The 17,147-nt window shown below is 45.4% G+C and overlaps 2 protein-coding genes across 10 annotated transcripts in view; one reads left to right on the forward strand and one right to left on the reverse strand.

Moving 5' to 3' along the window:
• The window catches only part of PGPEP1L (pyroglutamyl-peptidase I like), an 85,930-nt gene that overhangs the window by 51,690 nt on the left and 17,093 nt on the right, over positions 1-17,147 (reverse strand). Inside the window, exons 1-2 of one of the 7 annotated variants that reach the window (XM_075896984.1) lie at positions 5,592-6,176; positions 4,538-5,041 (exon numbers count right to left, since the gene is read on the reverse strand). The exons of 2 other annotated variants lie outside the window; for them this stretch is intronic. The gene's annotated coding sequence lies outside the window, so the exon portion shown is untranslated. Of the gene's footprint in view, positions 1-4,537; positions 6,177-17,147 lie in introns of those variants that run through there. 4 more of the 7 variants (XM_075896983.1, XM_014576585.3, XM_075896986.1 and 1 more) reach the window with 4 other exon arrangements.
• Positions 6,995-17,147, forward strand: part of FAM169B (Protein) — a 68,293-nt gene continuing 58,140 nt past the window's right edge. The window contains exon 1 of one of the 3 annotated variants that reach the window (XM_075896973.1): positions 6,995-7,254. In XM_075896973.1, the coding sequence (XP_075753088.1) occupies positions 7,221-7,254 (34 nt within the window). In that variant the 5' untranslated portion in view covers positions 6,995-7,220. The remainder of the gene's footprint in view (positions 7,255-17,147) is intronic. The other 2 variants (XM_075896971.1, XM_075896975.1) reach the window with 2 other exon arrangements.

Genomic DNA, 17,147 nt, shown 5'->3' on the forward strand with positions numbered 1-17,147 from the left:
TGTTTTATTTTTTGATGTTGGCAGGTGGTATGTCCAACCTTTTAAAACTATCAATAATTGGAATAAAACATTTCCATTTGTCTAAAATGTAGAGCTGGACACTTTTTTTTTAACAGAACCTTATGCAGATTTGGATTAACTGACATTTTTAACAAATTCATGTTGATTTTGGAAAATTTTAACTGGGGGAAAATTAAGAAAAATTTAGATTAAAATTCAAAATTAAACACTTAAATTTTTCGGGCTACATTACGTGGGAATTTAGGTGCCAATCATGGATTGGTGATGGTCTTATTATACCCAATAGCCCATATCCAAGGTCAGTGCCCTATCCAACAAGTTATTGGCTATTATGTGATTAGCTCTCTCTGTCTCTACTGTTGAAGCTAGTCTGCTTTGTGTAAACATTCTTTGGAGTAGGGACTGGAACTTGGGTGTCTCCACTCCCAGGTGAGTGCTCTAACCATCTCATGAATATTTAATTACTCTGTGGTCTAATGAATATATATTTATGCTAAGTGGAACAGCTTCTACAAGTGATTGATCCATCCCAGAATAGCCCAATAGAGACTTGTGAATACGTCAATCACCTGAGAGATGTGAGACCAAGTCCATGTTCTGACTGGAGATTTAAACCTAGGTCTTATACATCCCAGGCGAGTGCCCTTTACTGGACTATTGGGTAAAAAAAAGGTAGGTGGGCTCTTCACAACCACTATCTCCTCCTGTTTTATGCATGGTATTAAAGTCCCCTTGTAAATCTGGCCTGAAACTTTTGATATGACCCTTTTGAAAAGCAGCTCCCACAAAAAGAGGAAAAAGTTCACACTGAAGATCCTGAGTATGGTCCATGTCAGTGGTTCCCAACCTGTAGTCCACAGACCCCTGGTAGTCTGTGATGGTACTGTAGGGGTTCCTCAGAAAGCTTAAAATAGAAAATAAAATAAATGTACTGAGTCTCTCACAGCCAGCATGTCCTTTAGCCCATGTTGCTTCCTGCCGGCTCTGTGCTGGCAGCCAGCAAGTCCCTCGGCCCACGCTGCTTCCACAATGGGCTGAGGGATGCGGCTCAGGAAGTAGCACAGGCTGAGGGATGTGCAGGCTGCAGGCACAGCTATATTATATGGGAGGGTCTATAAAATCGTAATAGATTGAAAAGGGGTCCATATGCTCAAAAAGCTTGAGAGCCATTGGTCTGGGGTTTTCTTTTTCAGTGGGCACAATGGTTTTCTAAACCTTCTGCATGCATTCCTGCTCTCACTTTTTTTATCTTGTCTTTACATTAGGAAATTTTTAAGGAAACTTTCCATTGTTGGTACCACGAGTCCATCTCTATCAATAATTGTAACAGTGGGGAGACCAACTGTAGACAGGGGTCTAGACATTATACCAGTAATTTAAAATCTCTCAGAAGAGATATGGTGCTTAAGAATGCCAGTAGATTCTCCTCATTAACACTCCCATATCAGTGAGGTAGAACCAGTTTTAGCAACAATGGACTAATGTTGTGTAGACAAGCCCCCTACGTGGCGGTGCTCATTTACTTTCAGTTGCTTCCATTGTTGTAACCAACCTCTCTGCACTTTTTTTGTTTGAATCTTGTGTTAGAATTGTTTTTATCATACCTACGTGCAAGAGTGGGAAGTCATGCTGCAGAAGGGGGAATGGGAGTAGGCGCAAGGCTCCAAGTGATCACAAATCTGGACCTCAAATCAACTATTATGAAGTATAGTCTAAGAATGTTTGTATGCTATCCACCTGTTCTGCATGATTTTTAACAGCTTACTGTGTGCCAGGGTAATTTTATAATGTAAAATAAGCACAGATCTAGTTGTATAAGGGTTTGAACTATCTTTTGTGGGTAGCATCCCTTAGTAGTACTTGTATACAGTTTTAACTCTCTCTAGTTTCTTGATAGGAAACACAGTTAATTACAACTAAAGAAAAGTGGTTATACCACTCTTTCTGAAATGTTGTTTTCACTCTAAAGTTAGATGCTGATGGATGTAGGAAAATTTATTCTTTTCTAACCATGCTACTATTTCTGTGTTCTCAGAACTCCTGAGATAATGAGCAATGATCTTTTGCTTTGATACTTATGCAGTAGGAATTTTTTTTCCAGATTTTTCAAACAGTGTTGTTCACTGGAGAGAATGGGGCACTGTGAACCACAACTCCTGCATTTATTCCTAGCTGCAATGATTAGTCGTTATGACCCTGTACATGTGCCACTTAATCTCTCTCTGCCTCCTTTTATCTATATAAAATGGGTATTACATAATTTACCCATGGGTTTTGTAAAGCTTAATAAATGTTCGTAAAGATCTTAGCAATGCTTGGATGAAAGATGCTATAAAAATGTCAAGATGTATTATTTTCCTGTTGATAATAAGCAAAGGGTTGAACTTTATTGGTGGTGCAGTAAATTTAGACTAACATGTATTACTTATGGTGTATTTATTCAGTAATCTGAAGATTTGTTTCCAGGGATGTCTATCCAGCATCTTTCACCAGTTCACTAAATTCACTTAAACTGCAGAAGTTAAATTAAAAGAGAAAACAATTTTTTTATAATCACATGTTATTTAGTTAGTGCTGCAGACTAGGGATATAAGCAGTTAACCGGTTACCCACCAAACAGGTGGCTCACTGGCCTGCTTACCAGGCAAATGGTTAACTGGCTTGGCTGGCTGGACAGTGCTAGTAGTGGGATTGGGGTAGTCCCTGCTACCTGAGGCCACAGCAGGGCCAGAGGCAGGGTTGGGGCCAGAGCAAATACCACTGCCCTAGGCCACGGCCGGACTGGGCGAGCAGCTGGACCTGTCCCTGTTGCCTGAGGCTTCGGCAGGACCAGGGGCAGGGCTGGGGCCAGAGCCACACTGGGCCATGGTGCATTGCATAGCAGGTGTGGGAGAGGCCACTCCAGCGTTGACTGGTCAAACCTAGCATTTAACCAGTTAACATTTTAAATGTTAATTAACATCCCTGCTGCAGACCCTAACTTTTAGCACCTGGATTTTTATACCCTGGGGCCAAGAATTTAAAATAGAGAAAAATGTATTTTAAATTAGACTCTTAAATCCATGCTGAGGCATCTAAAGAAGTGGTTTGGCTTTCGAATATACATGGGAACTGCTGGGTACTCAACGCTTCTGAAAATCAAGCAATTATTTTGCACAAATCTGAGAACCTTATTCCTAACTAATTTAACTAATTTTTTAAAACTAGTGAGTTGTAACAAGTTTAAAATGCTTGCCATACGCTATCAGACACAATTATTACTGTAATTAGCTTTTGTTTACAGACGTTATACATGACTGTAGTTATCAGATGCTTATTTAACAAGTGTTACCATACTACAGAGGGAACATAAGAATGGCCATACTGGGTCAGACCAAAGGTCCATCTATCTCCGTTTCCTGTCTGTCGACAATAGCCAATACCAGATGCCCCAGAAAGAGGGAACACAATAGGAAATCATCAAGTGATCCCTCTCCTGTCATCCATTTCCAGACAAACAGAGGCTAGGGGACACGATTCCTACCCATCCTGGCTCATAACCATTGATTAACCTAACCTCTATGAATCTATCTAGCTCTTTTTGGAACCCTGTTGAAGTCCTAGTCTTCACCACATCCTCTGGCAAGGAGTTCCACAGGTTGACCATGCACTGAGTGAAGAAAAACTTCCTTTTCTTTGTTTTAAACCTACTACCTATTAATTTCATTTGGTGACCCCCTAGTTCTTCTATTGTGGGACTAAGTAAATAACTTTTCCTTATTCACTTTTTCCACACCAGTCATGATTTTATAGACTTCTATCATATCCCCCCTTAGTCTCCTCTTTTCTAAGCAGAAAAGTCTCCATCTTTTTCATCTCTTTATATGGGACCCGTTCCAAACCCCTAATAATTTTTGTTGCCCTTTTCTGAACCTTTTCCAATACCAATATATCTTTTTTTGAGATAAGGCAACCACATCTGTACGCAGTATTGAAGATGTGGGCGTACGTACTATGGTTTTATATAGAGGCAATAAAATATTCTGTCTTGTTCTCAATCTTTTTAATGATTCCTAACATTCTATTTGCTTTTTTGACTGCTGCTGTACACTGCGTGGATGTTTTCAGAGAACCATCCACAATGACCCCAAGATCTCTCTCTCCCGAGTAGTTGTAGCTAAATTAGTCCCAATTGTGGCCTGGGAAGGAGCTTTAATGACCTTTAGGTGGGTAGGGCTTGCCAATCTGACCAGAAGTTCTAAGTTTGTCCTCGCTGTCACATGTTACAATGGGGTGGAACCTTCTGATTCCCCCTCGTGAGAGTATGCCAGACCATTGACAAGAATTACACCTCAAATTGGGAAATGAAATGGACAACCATTTTATTGCCAAAGGGAACACAATAATAACAACCACAATGAATATGGCAGTCAGGACACAGATTAAGTGGATACTTCCCCAGATGGCACTAATAAAATCAAACTAAAACTTATCTACGTATATAGAAATTAATCATTTAGCAATATCTCAGACTCACAGGATCTTAATGCTCCCAAGGCTGGGCCTGGAGGACCAGCCTCCCTTCGCCTGAAAGGCTTTGGAGCAGGTGCTGTGTGAGAGTTCTAAAAGCAAACAAACAAAATCGAAGAAGAAAGGAAGAGATACAAAGATAGATTAAAGATAAGTTTATGGTTTCTGACCTTACAAGGTGAGCACTCCAGAATGAGCCCTGTCAGCGAAGGCTGAAGCAGCAGTCCCGATCCCCCAAATTCCTAGGCCTAAATACTCTTTTTGGCGCCAAAACGTTCCGGATGTTCAACCCCTTGCCCATAGTTGGGTTTGGTACTCTAAGATTTCTGTGGGGTGCTATCTCTAATTGGAGAAAATACTAGGGAACTTATAAATATGTAGCAGAAATGACTGACACTTTCTTGGGCTCCATCCCAGAATTGCTTAAGAAAATGCGGGAACTTGCGGTTTTGACTCAGAAATCTGTTGTCTGTTTTGTAGGAAGTATGGAGTAGCAGATTTGTTGCTGATCCTGAGCAGAATTGAAAAAAAATTAACTTAGCACATCAACCACAAAACTCTTGCCTCATACATCTTTTGGAGAATAACAAAAGGAACATAAATCTTACCCATTACCAACTACCAAACTTTTGCTAAAAGTAATCACACAGAAAATTAATTCTGCAGGCACCTAGCTTAACTAGCCTATTTAAATCTGTATCTATATTTAAACTCCTCTCCCCCCCAAAATAAAACAGAACAGAGGCCATTTAGCAGGCTACCTGATTACATTGTATGTATAGTTGGGATTATGTTTTCTAATGTGCATTACTTTACATTTATCAACATGAAATTTCTTTTGCCATTTTGTTGCCCAATCACTTAGTTTGGTGAGATCTTTTTGAAGCTCTTCAGAGTCTGCTTTGGTCTTAACTGTCTTGAGCAGTTTAGTATCATCTGCATAGTTTGCCATCTAGCTGTTTACCCCTTTAGATCATTTATAAATAAATTGAATAGGATTGATTCCAGGACAAACCCTTGGGGAACCCTGCTACTTACCGCTCTTCACTCTGAAAACTTACCATTTATTCCTTCCCTTTGTTTCTTGTGTTTTAACCAGTTATTAATCTATGAAAGGACCTTCCCTTTTATCCCATGACAACTTACTTTACTTATAAGCCTTTGGTCATGGACCTTGTAACTGTGAGCATCATTATGCTGCCTATAATTAGGGACCCACCAATCTCACAGTCCATTTTGGTCATAGGATTTTAAAAATAATACCTTCCATGAGTTCAGCTATTTAAATCTGAAATGTCATGGCTTTATAATTATAGGGGCTCTGACTCATGAAGGAGTGGGGGAGCACAGGGATATTGAGGGTGGGGAGTTCCATACTACTATACTTATTTCTACAGCCTGATTTTGTTTCCACGTCTTTTAAGTAAATACATTCGCTCCTTACTCCAGCTAAACCTGGTTTAAGCTTTGACATTATAGTAGCCTAATTGTATCTGATGCCCTGTAGCTTCTCAAGTCCCCAAGGAACATTTAGGCTATGTCGTGTGAGAAATATGCAAATGAGGCTGTGTGGAATGTTGCTGGGCCTCATTTGCATACCTAATGAGCCGCTATTTTGGCAGAAGAGGCTCTTGTGCCAGAAGGAGCTGTCTACACTGCCCTTTCTTGCTCAAGGAAAACCTTCTTGCACAATGCCCTTAGGCCGATTATTTTCAGGAATAAAGGCATGGCGCAAGAGGGTTTTTCTTGTGCAAGAAGGGGCAGTGTAGACGGCTCTTTCTGGCGCAAGAGCCTCTTTGCAAAAATGGTGGCTCATTGGGTATGCGAATGAGGCTAGGCCCTATTCCATGCTTAGCCTCATTTGCATATTACTCATGCAACGAGCTGTGAGTGTAGATGTAGCCTAAGCGTAGGGAATGTGAAAGTGTAATTCTTTACAGCGTTAACTAATAAACCTAGGCTCGTTGGTTAACCCTCAGCATTACACAGGGGCTCCCTGCTCAGGCAAGCCTGCGGGGAGCTATCGGCCCCTTATCTCCCCCCTCCTCCCTGACATTTTCAGTGGTGACTTAGGACACATTTTTAACATCCCTACGTTGCAGTGGGTTTCTCAAGCTCATGGCTCCCTTCCACCTATGCCCTGAGCACTGGGGCAGGCTGGCCCAGGTGTGTCTGCTCTCCCCCTCCCCCCCCATTGCCTCCCTTCTTCTGGGGAGGGGGCGGGGACCGCCTGGCACAGGGCAGCAGCAGGGGTTGGGTCTCCCCTTCGCTCTACCAACGGTGCCCTGAGCGCGCTCCCCTTGCCGCGCGCTCCTGCCTGCAGCCTGAGGGCGGGGAGCCGGCCCCTCCCCCTCCCGGCCGGACTGTGCAATCGCTCGGCCCCCCCGGCGCAGGGGCATGTCGCGTGGCGCTTCCCCAAGCGCCCCCCCCCCCCCCGGCGGGGGCAGACCCCGCATCACTGGGCTTCTCCCGGCCGGCCCGGGGCCGTGGCAGCGAGGGGCCGGTTTTCCCGCCGAGACGCCGCCGCCGCCGCGGCGCCAGCAGGGGCGCGAGCGCGGTCCCCGCGGCGGGTAGACGGGTGCTGAGGCCCCGCCTGGCTGCTGCTGCCGAGGGGGTGGGAGGGGCAGCGACGGCGGCTTCGCTCGGCAGGGCCCGCCCGGCAGGGGGCGGGGAGCGGCTCGGAGGAAGTGATGGAGGCTGAGGAAACAGGAAGAGCCGCGGCGGGTAAGAAGGAGAGAGCGCGCCCGCTGTCCTCCCCCCCCCCCCCCTCCAAGCCCTGGCTGCTCTCCCGCCAATGGTTCTCCTTCTCCAGTCCCGACACACCCACCTCGGCACCTTCCCCCAGCCCTGACATTACCCCTGTCCTGGCTCCTGTGCCCAATCCCTGCCGCCCCCCCCCCTTTCTGGCTGCCTCAAGTCTTCCCCCCCATCCTGCCCACCTGGCACTGCTGTCCCTCCTCCCCCTTCTCAAGCAGGCTCTGAGGGGAAATAAGCCGCAAATTGAGCTACATCCATGGTGTATCTTGCTTCGAAATAGGCAGGGTCTACGTGACACGTACTTCGAAATAGAGCAGCCTTACTCCTCGTGCAATGAAAACCTTAAAAACCGACACATAGTCTAGTAGCGCCTTAAAATAGACACATTGTAGCGCCTTAAAGACTAACAAAACATGTAGATCAGTGGTCCCCAACGCGGTGCCTGTGGGTGCCATGGCGCCCGCCAGGGCATTTGTGCGTGCCCGCTGACAACCTGGGCTGGCCCCGGCGCACTGGAGGCGCCGGCACCTGGTGCGCGGCACTCGGGCGGCTCCAGCCCCAGGGCACATGCGGGCACGCGGCGCCGGTGCCGGCCCCAGGCGCGGGGGCCAGGCGGTGGCGCCGGGCCCACGGCACAAGGGGCTCGGGTGGCCCCGGGGCACATGCCGGTGCCGGGTGCAAGGGCATCCCCACCCCTGGCGTGCCCCAGGACGCGCGGCCCCGCCCCCTGGCACCCGGCACATGAGTGGCTCCACCCCCTGGGCGCACGGCGCGTGAGTGGCCCCGCCCCCGGGTGCCCGGCGCGTGAGTGGCCCCACCCCCAAGCGCCCGGGAGCCTCTGAAGGTTGGGGACCACTGATGTAGATGGTATCATGAGCTTTCGTGGGCACAACCCACTTCTTCAGTCCTCCTACAATGAGTGTTACAGGAGTCGGAGTAAGAAGTCCTCCAGCTTGACTGTATTTTGACACTATTTCAAAATAACTGCCTGCTGTGTAGATGGGGACTAAATTATTTCGGAATAGCACTAGTTATTTTGAAATAGTATTGCAGTGTAGACGTACCCTAAGACTGAGCGGTAGTGATGCTACGATGCTGGCACTGAAACAATATTCAAGTTCTGGGTACCACCTGTCACAACACATCCCTCTCATGGGGCTTTGTGACTGCCCCACTCACAATCTGCTCTGGATTGAGCTGGCTGGAGAAGGACCTGTATTAGTTCTCAGGAACATGTTAACCAGCCACTTCTGCAGCAGTCTGCTGGTCCCTACATAAATTATCACACCAGTCATGCTGCTTATTAAGGATGCTGTCTTTCAATCATATCTGTGTTTTATATGGTATTTCTGTATAGATCTCTTGAATTGCAATATCTAGTTCCCATAAGACTTTTTCCAGTCCAGAAATGATAATATTTTCTGGTCTTATAGCCTGATCCAAAACCCTTGAATATTGGACAGGATTTGGATTACAAAGCAGAAAAAAATGACGATCAAAAGGGCATCACTTTTCACACATGTTCCTTTAGTGTGTTTAGAGCCCTATCAGTGAATGTGCTGTGGCTCAGTAGATGGTGAATGTACAAGAAACAGTAAAGAGTAACAGAGAGAACAGAGTGTATGAAATAAACACTTTCAAGTCATAAATCCAAGGTTTGAGTCTTATACTAAAGACAGCTTCAGTCCAAACTTTGCTTTTAGTTTAAGAGTAGGGGATGTTAGCGACTAGTTGATTACCCGATAAACATATGCTTGGATAGTCAAGTTACTACTCTTCTAGTTGCTTCTCCCCCTCTTCCACCTTGCTGCTTCTATCAGAGTCAGTAAGTGGGGAGCAGGAGCGGAGGTGCAGGGGACAAAGAGGAGCAGCAGGAGACACTGTGTCTCTGCTTTTTAAATGTAGTTAGCTGCTTTTCCCCATTTAAAAAGGAGAGGTGCAGCGGGAAACTGGATGCGAGCGGGGAATCAGCTGATCTCCAGCTTGCGCCTGGTCCCAGATGTTACGCCTCGGCTTTTTAAATGGAGTAAGAGCCACTCCGCTCTTCCTCCGTTTAAAAGGCAGAGCTGCAGCGGGGTTAGTTCCTGGGGCAGGGAGCTAGCCCCTCTTTGTCTCTGCAGTTCCCCCCCACCCATTGACTAATTGTGCAGTCGATGGAAATTCCATCGACTACTCGATTAGCTGATTAAGCACAATTTAAAATCCCTACTTAGAGGCAGTAAAGGAAATGAGTAATGGAGTAAAGAGTAGTAACAGAGTACATTGTCTTTTGGCCACAAGAGATAGATGATTCAGATAGTATGGAATGGAGATATATGTAACCTTTCCTGCATATTGTTGCAGAGTTTATCTTTGTTTTGTTAATCACTGGTGGTTGGAATGACAAATAACTATAAATTAGAAACATTAGTTGTAAAGTAATTTTTGGACATTTGAAAAAAAATCAGCAAAAATTAATTACAAATATTTCTAGTAGCAGGCAAAGAGTATCTCTCGCTAGCAGATGCTGACCGAGAGAATGGAAAAAAACCCATACCAATATGTAGTCTAAAATAGATACTAATTTAGATCTATAGAAGTAAATGAAACAATAATTGGTAATTGATCTGATTTTGATACAGGTGGGCCTTTGTAAATGCTCAGTAATGGATCTTCTAGAGGGTCTTGAGAGAATAGTATTCTTAATTTATATTTGACTAGGAGCATTTCCAAATACCTCTGTTCCATGCACTCTCTTGGATAAGGGCCGATTGCATCACCTCTGTTAACTTTTGCACTGCGTTGTCTCATGCTCTGTCTTTGCACTGTGCTTTCTTAATTTGTCAAGCTAACAGGTAAATGGAGAGAATGTGAATTTATCTTCTGAAACACATTTTATGTTGCTGCCATTTATCTAAAACACCCACTTCATTCCCTTCACTAAAATAATGATGTTCATTAGTTCCTCTAGCTGCTTGTGACTAAATATGCTGAAGTCAGACTGCCTTATTTTTTTCTCCTACCAGCCACTTATGGAAGTCAAACATTTGTAATAATGATATTGGCCTTTTTAGAAGACTCATTGTTCTACTGATGCTTTTAAATGAAATATTTCCAGATGATTGCAACTTCATGTTCCTTGTCCAGACAAACCTTGTACTACGAAGCTGGTTTTGTAAACATTTCCCCACCCTTCATTTTGTATTGCTTCAAAATAATGTGTTTTGAATTATTCTTCCCTAACTCTTACCCCCTCCCCCATGCAAGAGGGAGTGGGAGAGGGCTCCCCCTCTCTTTTTTGGAACATATTTTAGTGTTTCTAGCGATTTTCACTGTTCTGCCTTATTTTTGATAGCACGTCAAAATAATTCAGCAGCAATTGGCAAGTAGTCCAATAAAAATAAAGTGTCTGAATGTATTGGAGCCAGCCTTCAGCTTTGATTGCTCATGTTGTTTTGTTTATCTTACATTGCTCTATGACTGAGATGCTACAAATTTAAGTGTTCTGGAGGTCTGATATTGCAACTGTTATTCCCAAAATAATCCCATTAACTTCAAGTTAGGGATGTAAGTGACTAGCTGACTATCCAATAAGCATAAGTTTATCAGATAGTCCAGTAAGTGACTTGACCAGTCGCTTCCGCGCGCTTGGTGCCTCTATCAGAGAGAGGTAGCAAGGAAGGGAGGAGAAGCCAGTGCTGTGGGGAGCCAGCTTAAAAGATGGTTCCCCCCAGCACTGTCTCCACGGGGGGCAAGGGAGGCAGAGGTACAGCAGGGAATCAGTGGGAGCGGGGACTGAAGCAGTCCCAGCTTGCGCCGGGTTTCAACTGCTGCGTTTCTGCTTTTGCAAGTGGGGCTCTTGCTACATTTCAAAAGCAGAAGTGCCACAGGGAGCATGAGGCAAACAGGGACTCAATCAGGCTGAAGCGCCACAGTGGGAACATGGTGCTAGTGGGGACAGCTCCCCGCTCGGGGCTCTTGCTACATTTCAAAGGCTGAAGCGCCACAGTGTGGGGACACTTGTTCCGTGTTCCCGGCTGCTCTTCTGCCTTTTAAATGTAGTAGGAGCCTTTCCTATGTTTAAAAGGCTGAGGCCCAGCCGGAATAGTGAGCACCCCACCACCCCTTTATTGACTAATCAAAATTTAACATCCTTACTTCAAGTGACAGTAAAGGTTGCTTGAGTGAGTAAGGCTTAGCAGCCTTTCCCTCTAAAATTAAACCTGTTTGCCCTTTGTGTAGATCAGTGGTCTCCAACCTTTTTAAACACAAGATCACTTTTTTAATTTAAGTGCAATGTAAGATCTACCTCAAACCCAAATACCCTTTCCCCCCCTTCTTTTCTGCTCCTTCTTTGAGGCCCTGCCTCTGCTCCACCCCTTCTCCAAGGCTTCACCCTGCTCACTCCATCCTCCTTCCTCCTCCATCCTCTCTCACTTGGGATAGAGGGGGTTCGGGTGCAGGCTGTGGTCTTGAGCCAAGAAGTTTGGAGTGCAAGAGGGGTTTCAAAACTAACACACTTTGAAAGCAGTAAAAGGAGTAACAACAATCCCCCTCATGTGTGTTGGGTTGGGAGATGAGAGTGAAGGACAGTGTGTGTTTGTGAGAATTAGACACACACACACAGTGTGTGCGAGTGACAGAGATTTGCATTGCCAAGCTCCTTCCTTTCCCTTTTCTCTGTGTTGAGATGGGGGTACAGAAGTGAGGGGATGAGGGACATCCTGACATCAGCATCCCCCTCTTCTCCCTCCCATACTGTGCACAGCAAGCAGGAGACTCTCAGAGGGGCAGCTCCAAGGCAGAGGCAGGAGCAACATGTCAGTGGGTGGAGGGGCAACTGAATGCCAGTGCTTAATAGCTTCCTATTAAACCAGTCAGGATCACCTGTCTGAGGCTCCAAGATCTACTGGTAGATCCCGATCTACTGGTTGGTAACCACTGGTGTAGATCCAATGCCAATCCTAACATTGAGAAATGGGCCAGCTACTCATCTTGAACTTTAGCTATTTCTTTTAAATACAGTCTTTTCTGGTGTGATTTCCCCCCATCTCCCCTTAAAGGTGCCCTCAGGTTTGAACATACAGGCAGTCCCCAGGTTACGTACAAGATAGGGACTGTAGGTTTGTACTTAAGTTGAATTTGTACTTAAGTCGGAACTGGCGTCCAGATTCAGCCGCTGCTGAAACTGACCAGCAGCTGACTACAGGAAGCCCGAGGCAGAGTTTCTCTGCCCCGGGTTCCTGGAATCAGCCGCTGATTGATCAGTTTAAACAGCAGCTGAATCTGGACGCCTGGGACAGAGCAGCTGGGGCACTGCTGGGTAGGTCCTCGCAGCGCCGCACCTCGGCGCTGCAGGGACCAACCCGGCAGCACCCCAGCTGCTCTAGCCCAGGTGTCCCCAAGTCAGCTGCTGCTGAAACTGATCAGCGGCTGATTCCAGGAAGCCCGGGGCAGACCAACTCTGCCTCGGGCTTCCTGTAGTCAGCCGCTGGTCAGTTTCAGCAGCAGCTGACTTGGGGACGCCTGGGGCAGAGCAGCTGGGGTGCTGCTGGGTTGGTCCAGTAGCGCCGGTCCTAGGCGCTACTGGACCAACCCATCAGCACCCCAGCTGCTCTGCCCCAGGCGTCCTGATTCAGCCCCCCCCCAGAAGTCCAGGGAGACACGGAGCAGCTTTTCTCGCCCCGGAGGACACGGGCGGCGGGACCGCGGCGCGTCTGGGCGGTCCCGCCGCCCGCGTCCTCTGGGGCGAGAAAAGCCCCGTTCATAAGTACGGATCCGACATAAGTCGGATCCGCGTAACTCGGGGACTGCCTGTACTTGTAGGCTGTCATCTGACCAGGAAGGGCATTTTTGTGGGTAATACAATATATGACCCTACGGCCTTAGTTATAGTTACCAAATGACTAATCTGTATATCTAGCTTAACAGTTACAGTGAAGGATCTTAAAATTACCGCTGCCCTTGAAGAAGATTTATTTTCCTCTTGAAATCAGTTTCAGAGGGCAAGCCATGTTAAACTGCTTCAGCAAAAATAGTGAGGAGTCCCGTGAAACCTAAAAGACTGTTTGTAATCAATAGAGTTTACCTTTTTGGGTAGGAGATGTCCTGGAGGACAGTATTAGAGGACTTACTCTTTTACCCTCCCTCTTCCCTGGTCCTTCTCATGTGATCAGAGAACAGCAATACTGGAAGTCGGGATGCAAACAATTCAGTGTTTATTGAGGTTTGCTTCCAGTAAGCATGAATTCAGTTTCCTTTCTTTTCCTTTTTCTCTTCTGTTTTCCCAACCCCTTCCTGTTTATCCTTAATACATAGACTACGTCTAGACTGGCATGATTTTCCGCAAATGCTTTTAACGGAAAAGTTTTTCCGTTAAAAGCATTTGCGGAAAAGAACGTCTAGATTGGCACGGGCGCTTTTCCGCAAAAGCACTTTTTGCGGAAAAGTGTCCGTGCCAATCTAGACGCGGTTTTGCGCAAGAAAGCCCCCATCGCCATTTTTGCCATTGGGGCTTTTTTGCGCAAAACAGTTTTTAACTGTCTACACTGGCCCTCTTGCACAAAAACATTTCCGGAAAAGGGCTTTTGCCCAAACGGGAACGTCAAAGCATTTGCTCAAGAAGCACTGATTTCAGACAGTAGAACATCAGTGCTTTTGCGCAAAATCAAGTGGCCAGTGTAGACAGCTGGCAAGTTTTTGCGCAAAAGCGGAAAAATTTGCCAGTCTAGACACAGCCATATAGTAATATTTTCAGATATACCTTAACCAATCAATGTACCGAAATTTAACTAACCAATCCTAATATATTGTAACATGATTATCTAACCGAGGGGTTCTCAAACTTTGTGATACCGCGAGCCCCCTCTAAGTTCCTCGTGACCCTCCCACCCGGGAGTCGGGACCCACAGTTTGAGAAACATGGATCTAACCAATTATATCTAACCACTTTATTTATTTTACACCTAGCAAAATTAATTGTACAGGAGACAGAAACAATCAAAGAACCAGTCAGAGTCATGAAAATAAATAATAGGGAGCATAATAATAAAGCAATAAAGAAATGAGGATTTCACAGCCCCAGCTATTGATAAGTGCACTTCTTGCCAGATAGAAAGCTGTCAACCTAAGTTTCCTTTAAAACTTCTAGGCTCTTCCAGGAGCAGCCTGAGGAGGGCTGCAGCAGCTGGTGCCCCAGGCGGAACACCCGATCGGCGCCCCCGCCTGCAGGGCCATCAATGGACTGACTTCATCATCGGGCGCCCCGTGACGTTATCATTGGGCGCCCCTTTGAATGCGGCGCTCTAGGTGGCGGCCGAGTCTGCCTATGGTCACGGGCCGCCCCTGGGCTCTTCACTTTATCTGGAGGCAATCGATTGAATTGCCTTTCTAACAGCCCCAAATGAATGGCATGGAATGTGCCTTCTTTCAATATAACTGGTTTGAAAGCTCCTGTGCTTTGCCAAAAGCCTTAGCTTAAGAACAAGGCCTCAGACCATCACACACAGATAGACTGTGATTTTATTCTTTGTTCTTTTACCCCTGTAAGAATTAGGATTGCCAGATGGTTTCAACCAAAATACCAGACACACTTGACATTAAATCACAATCTACATTACATCTTATTTAGAAAATACCGGACATTTATATTTTCTTATTTATATTTTCTCAATTTGTTTCCCGAACAGAAAGCTCAAATATTGGACTGTCCGGTTCAAAACTGGACACCTGGCAACCCTAGTAAGAATATACTTAAATTCTTAAAGTATAGGACATAAGAAGCAGGCCTGAATATCTAGATCCTAACAGGCAGGTGGAATTTTAAAGCTCCATATCTGTATTTGCAGCATCAAATGTGATAGAAACCAGGTCAGTATGAATTTTCCGTATAAGGTAACAGTGGCAAAACTGTTTCTTAAGCTTTCTGTGGCAACACACAGTGCTTTGCGTTGCCTTTGCAAAGTGACTGGCAGCCCCTTCAGTCACACACATCCAAAGTACGTAGTCTCCCACTCAGTTACCGAGAGGTCAACAAATGCTTAAAAATGTTGCATTTTTAACCTTTGAAATTGAAGTCTGGTGACTGGTCTTTGCAGTATTACTGACAACAGATGGCAAACAGCTCCACTGATGTAATTCTTACTTGTAATTCATTCCTGTGAAGTTCCACCAGCAGCTTCACAAAATTTCAGAGAATGCCTCCATTTTTTTGCTATGTTATATTGTCAAACCAAATTAAATAAAAATTCCATTTTCCATCATACAGATTCCATTGGTATCATGTGATGTTTTTGTAAAGATTGCCTTGCAGCAGATTCAGATAAGTGCACGTTTAATAGCAATTTAAGGCCTGTGTCCTTTAAGTAATTCTTATTAGTAAGTAACAGATGCTGTTTAGAAACATTATGCCTTTTAATAGGCTCTGCTTTTAGACTGTGTGTTCTTTTTTTCAAGGCAGACTGTAGATCAGCATGCTTGGAGGTACACTGTCATTTACGCAAAGCCTAAGTCAATTTTCTGCTCTGAAATCAAGCCATGTGTTTTTCCTTGTTTTTTCCATTCTGATTGTAACTATTTTTCTGTGCCCCCCCCCCCCCCCCCCCCGCCAATGTCCGATCTTTGGCTGTTTGTCAAAACACTACAATAAAACCTTTTGCATGTTTAATCACCAGCAGTGGTCCTTTTAGATGAGTCTGGAAGCCAAATTTAAAGATCCTCATATTTGATGTCCAGTGCATAGATTGTGTAGTGCTAAACTATTCCCACTAGCCCCTTTAAAAATAGTTACGGAGGTTTTGGAGCAGTTTCAAAGACATAGATAAACTGACACAAAACCACAGGATAAAAACAGAGATGTTTATCTTCCACTATATGCAGCTGTTTATTGAAGAAAGAAATTCAGGACAGGCTCAGAGAGCCTATGCTAGGTAGCATAGGTATCCACTTTCACGTAATAAAATTGGCAGTATCAGAATATTTGCCTAGAACACAGGGGAAGAATGTTTCAATTCCTTCCCTCTCCTGTTTAAATTAAATGCATTGTAATTTTGAAAAGAACCTCGTTTCAAGATTGGTTCTTGCAAGTCATTTGAAATAGAGGGTGTTCAATATCTCCTACAAAGTAGGAATGTAAAGTGGTAACTGCTTAGCAGGTAACAGTTAACTGGTACCTAGGAGCAGCTCACTGCCCACGGCCAGCCGCAGGGGGAAGCTGCTCTAGCCTTGCTGGGCACCTGCACGGGGCTGGGAGCTGGCAGCCCTGCATGCGCAGAACCCTCCCGATCAGACCCCAGAGCTGGAGCAGCCCCTGGCTGTGGCGAAGGGGGCCACTTTGCTGCCCCTGCCTCCCTTTAATCTGTTAACTGGTTAAACACTACTTTTAGTTGGTCAACTAATTAAATGGGATTTTACACCCCTACTATGAGTAGGCATGTTAAAATGCGTGTAAGTAACCACTGAAAATTTCTGCATGTACCTGCTTCCCCCACCCCCACTGCTGTCTCTCATACAGAAGCAGCACACGTGTGGGAGGGAGGTGGCTCTCCACACAGACTGGGATCCTGCATGTAATTATGACCATTAATTGATGACCCCAAGCTCATCAGTTAACTGTGTACAGGCAGTCCCTGGGTTATGTACAAGATAGGGACTGTAGGTTTGTTCTTAAGTTGAATCTGTATGTAAGTTGGAACTGGTGTCAGCCGCTGCTGAAACTGATCAGTTTCAACAGCGGCTGAATCTGGACGCCAGTTCTGACTTACATATGGATTCAACTTAAGAAACCCAGGCATCCCCAAGTCAGCTGCTGCTGAAACTGATCAGCGGCTGATTCCAGGAAGCCTGGGGCAGAGCAACTCTGCCTCGGGCTTCCTGTAGTCAGC

Source organism: Pelodiscus sinensis, chromosome 14 (genome assembly GCF_049634645.1).
Source record: "Pelodiscus sinensis isolate JC-2024 chromosome 14, ASM4963464v1, whole genome shotgun sequence".
In the NCBI taxonomy this organism is placed as follows: Eukaryota; Metazoa; Chordata; order Testudines; family Trionychidae; genus Pelodiscus; species Pelodiscus sinensis.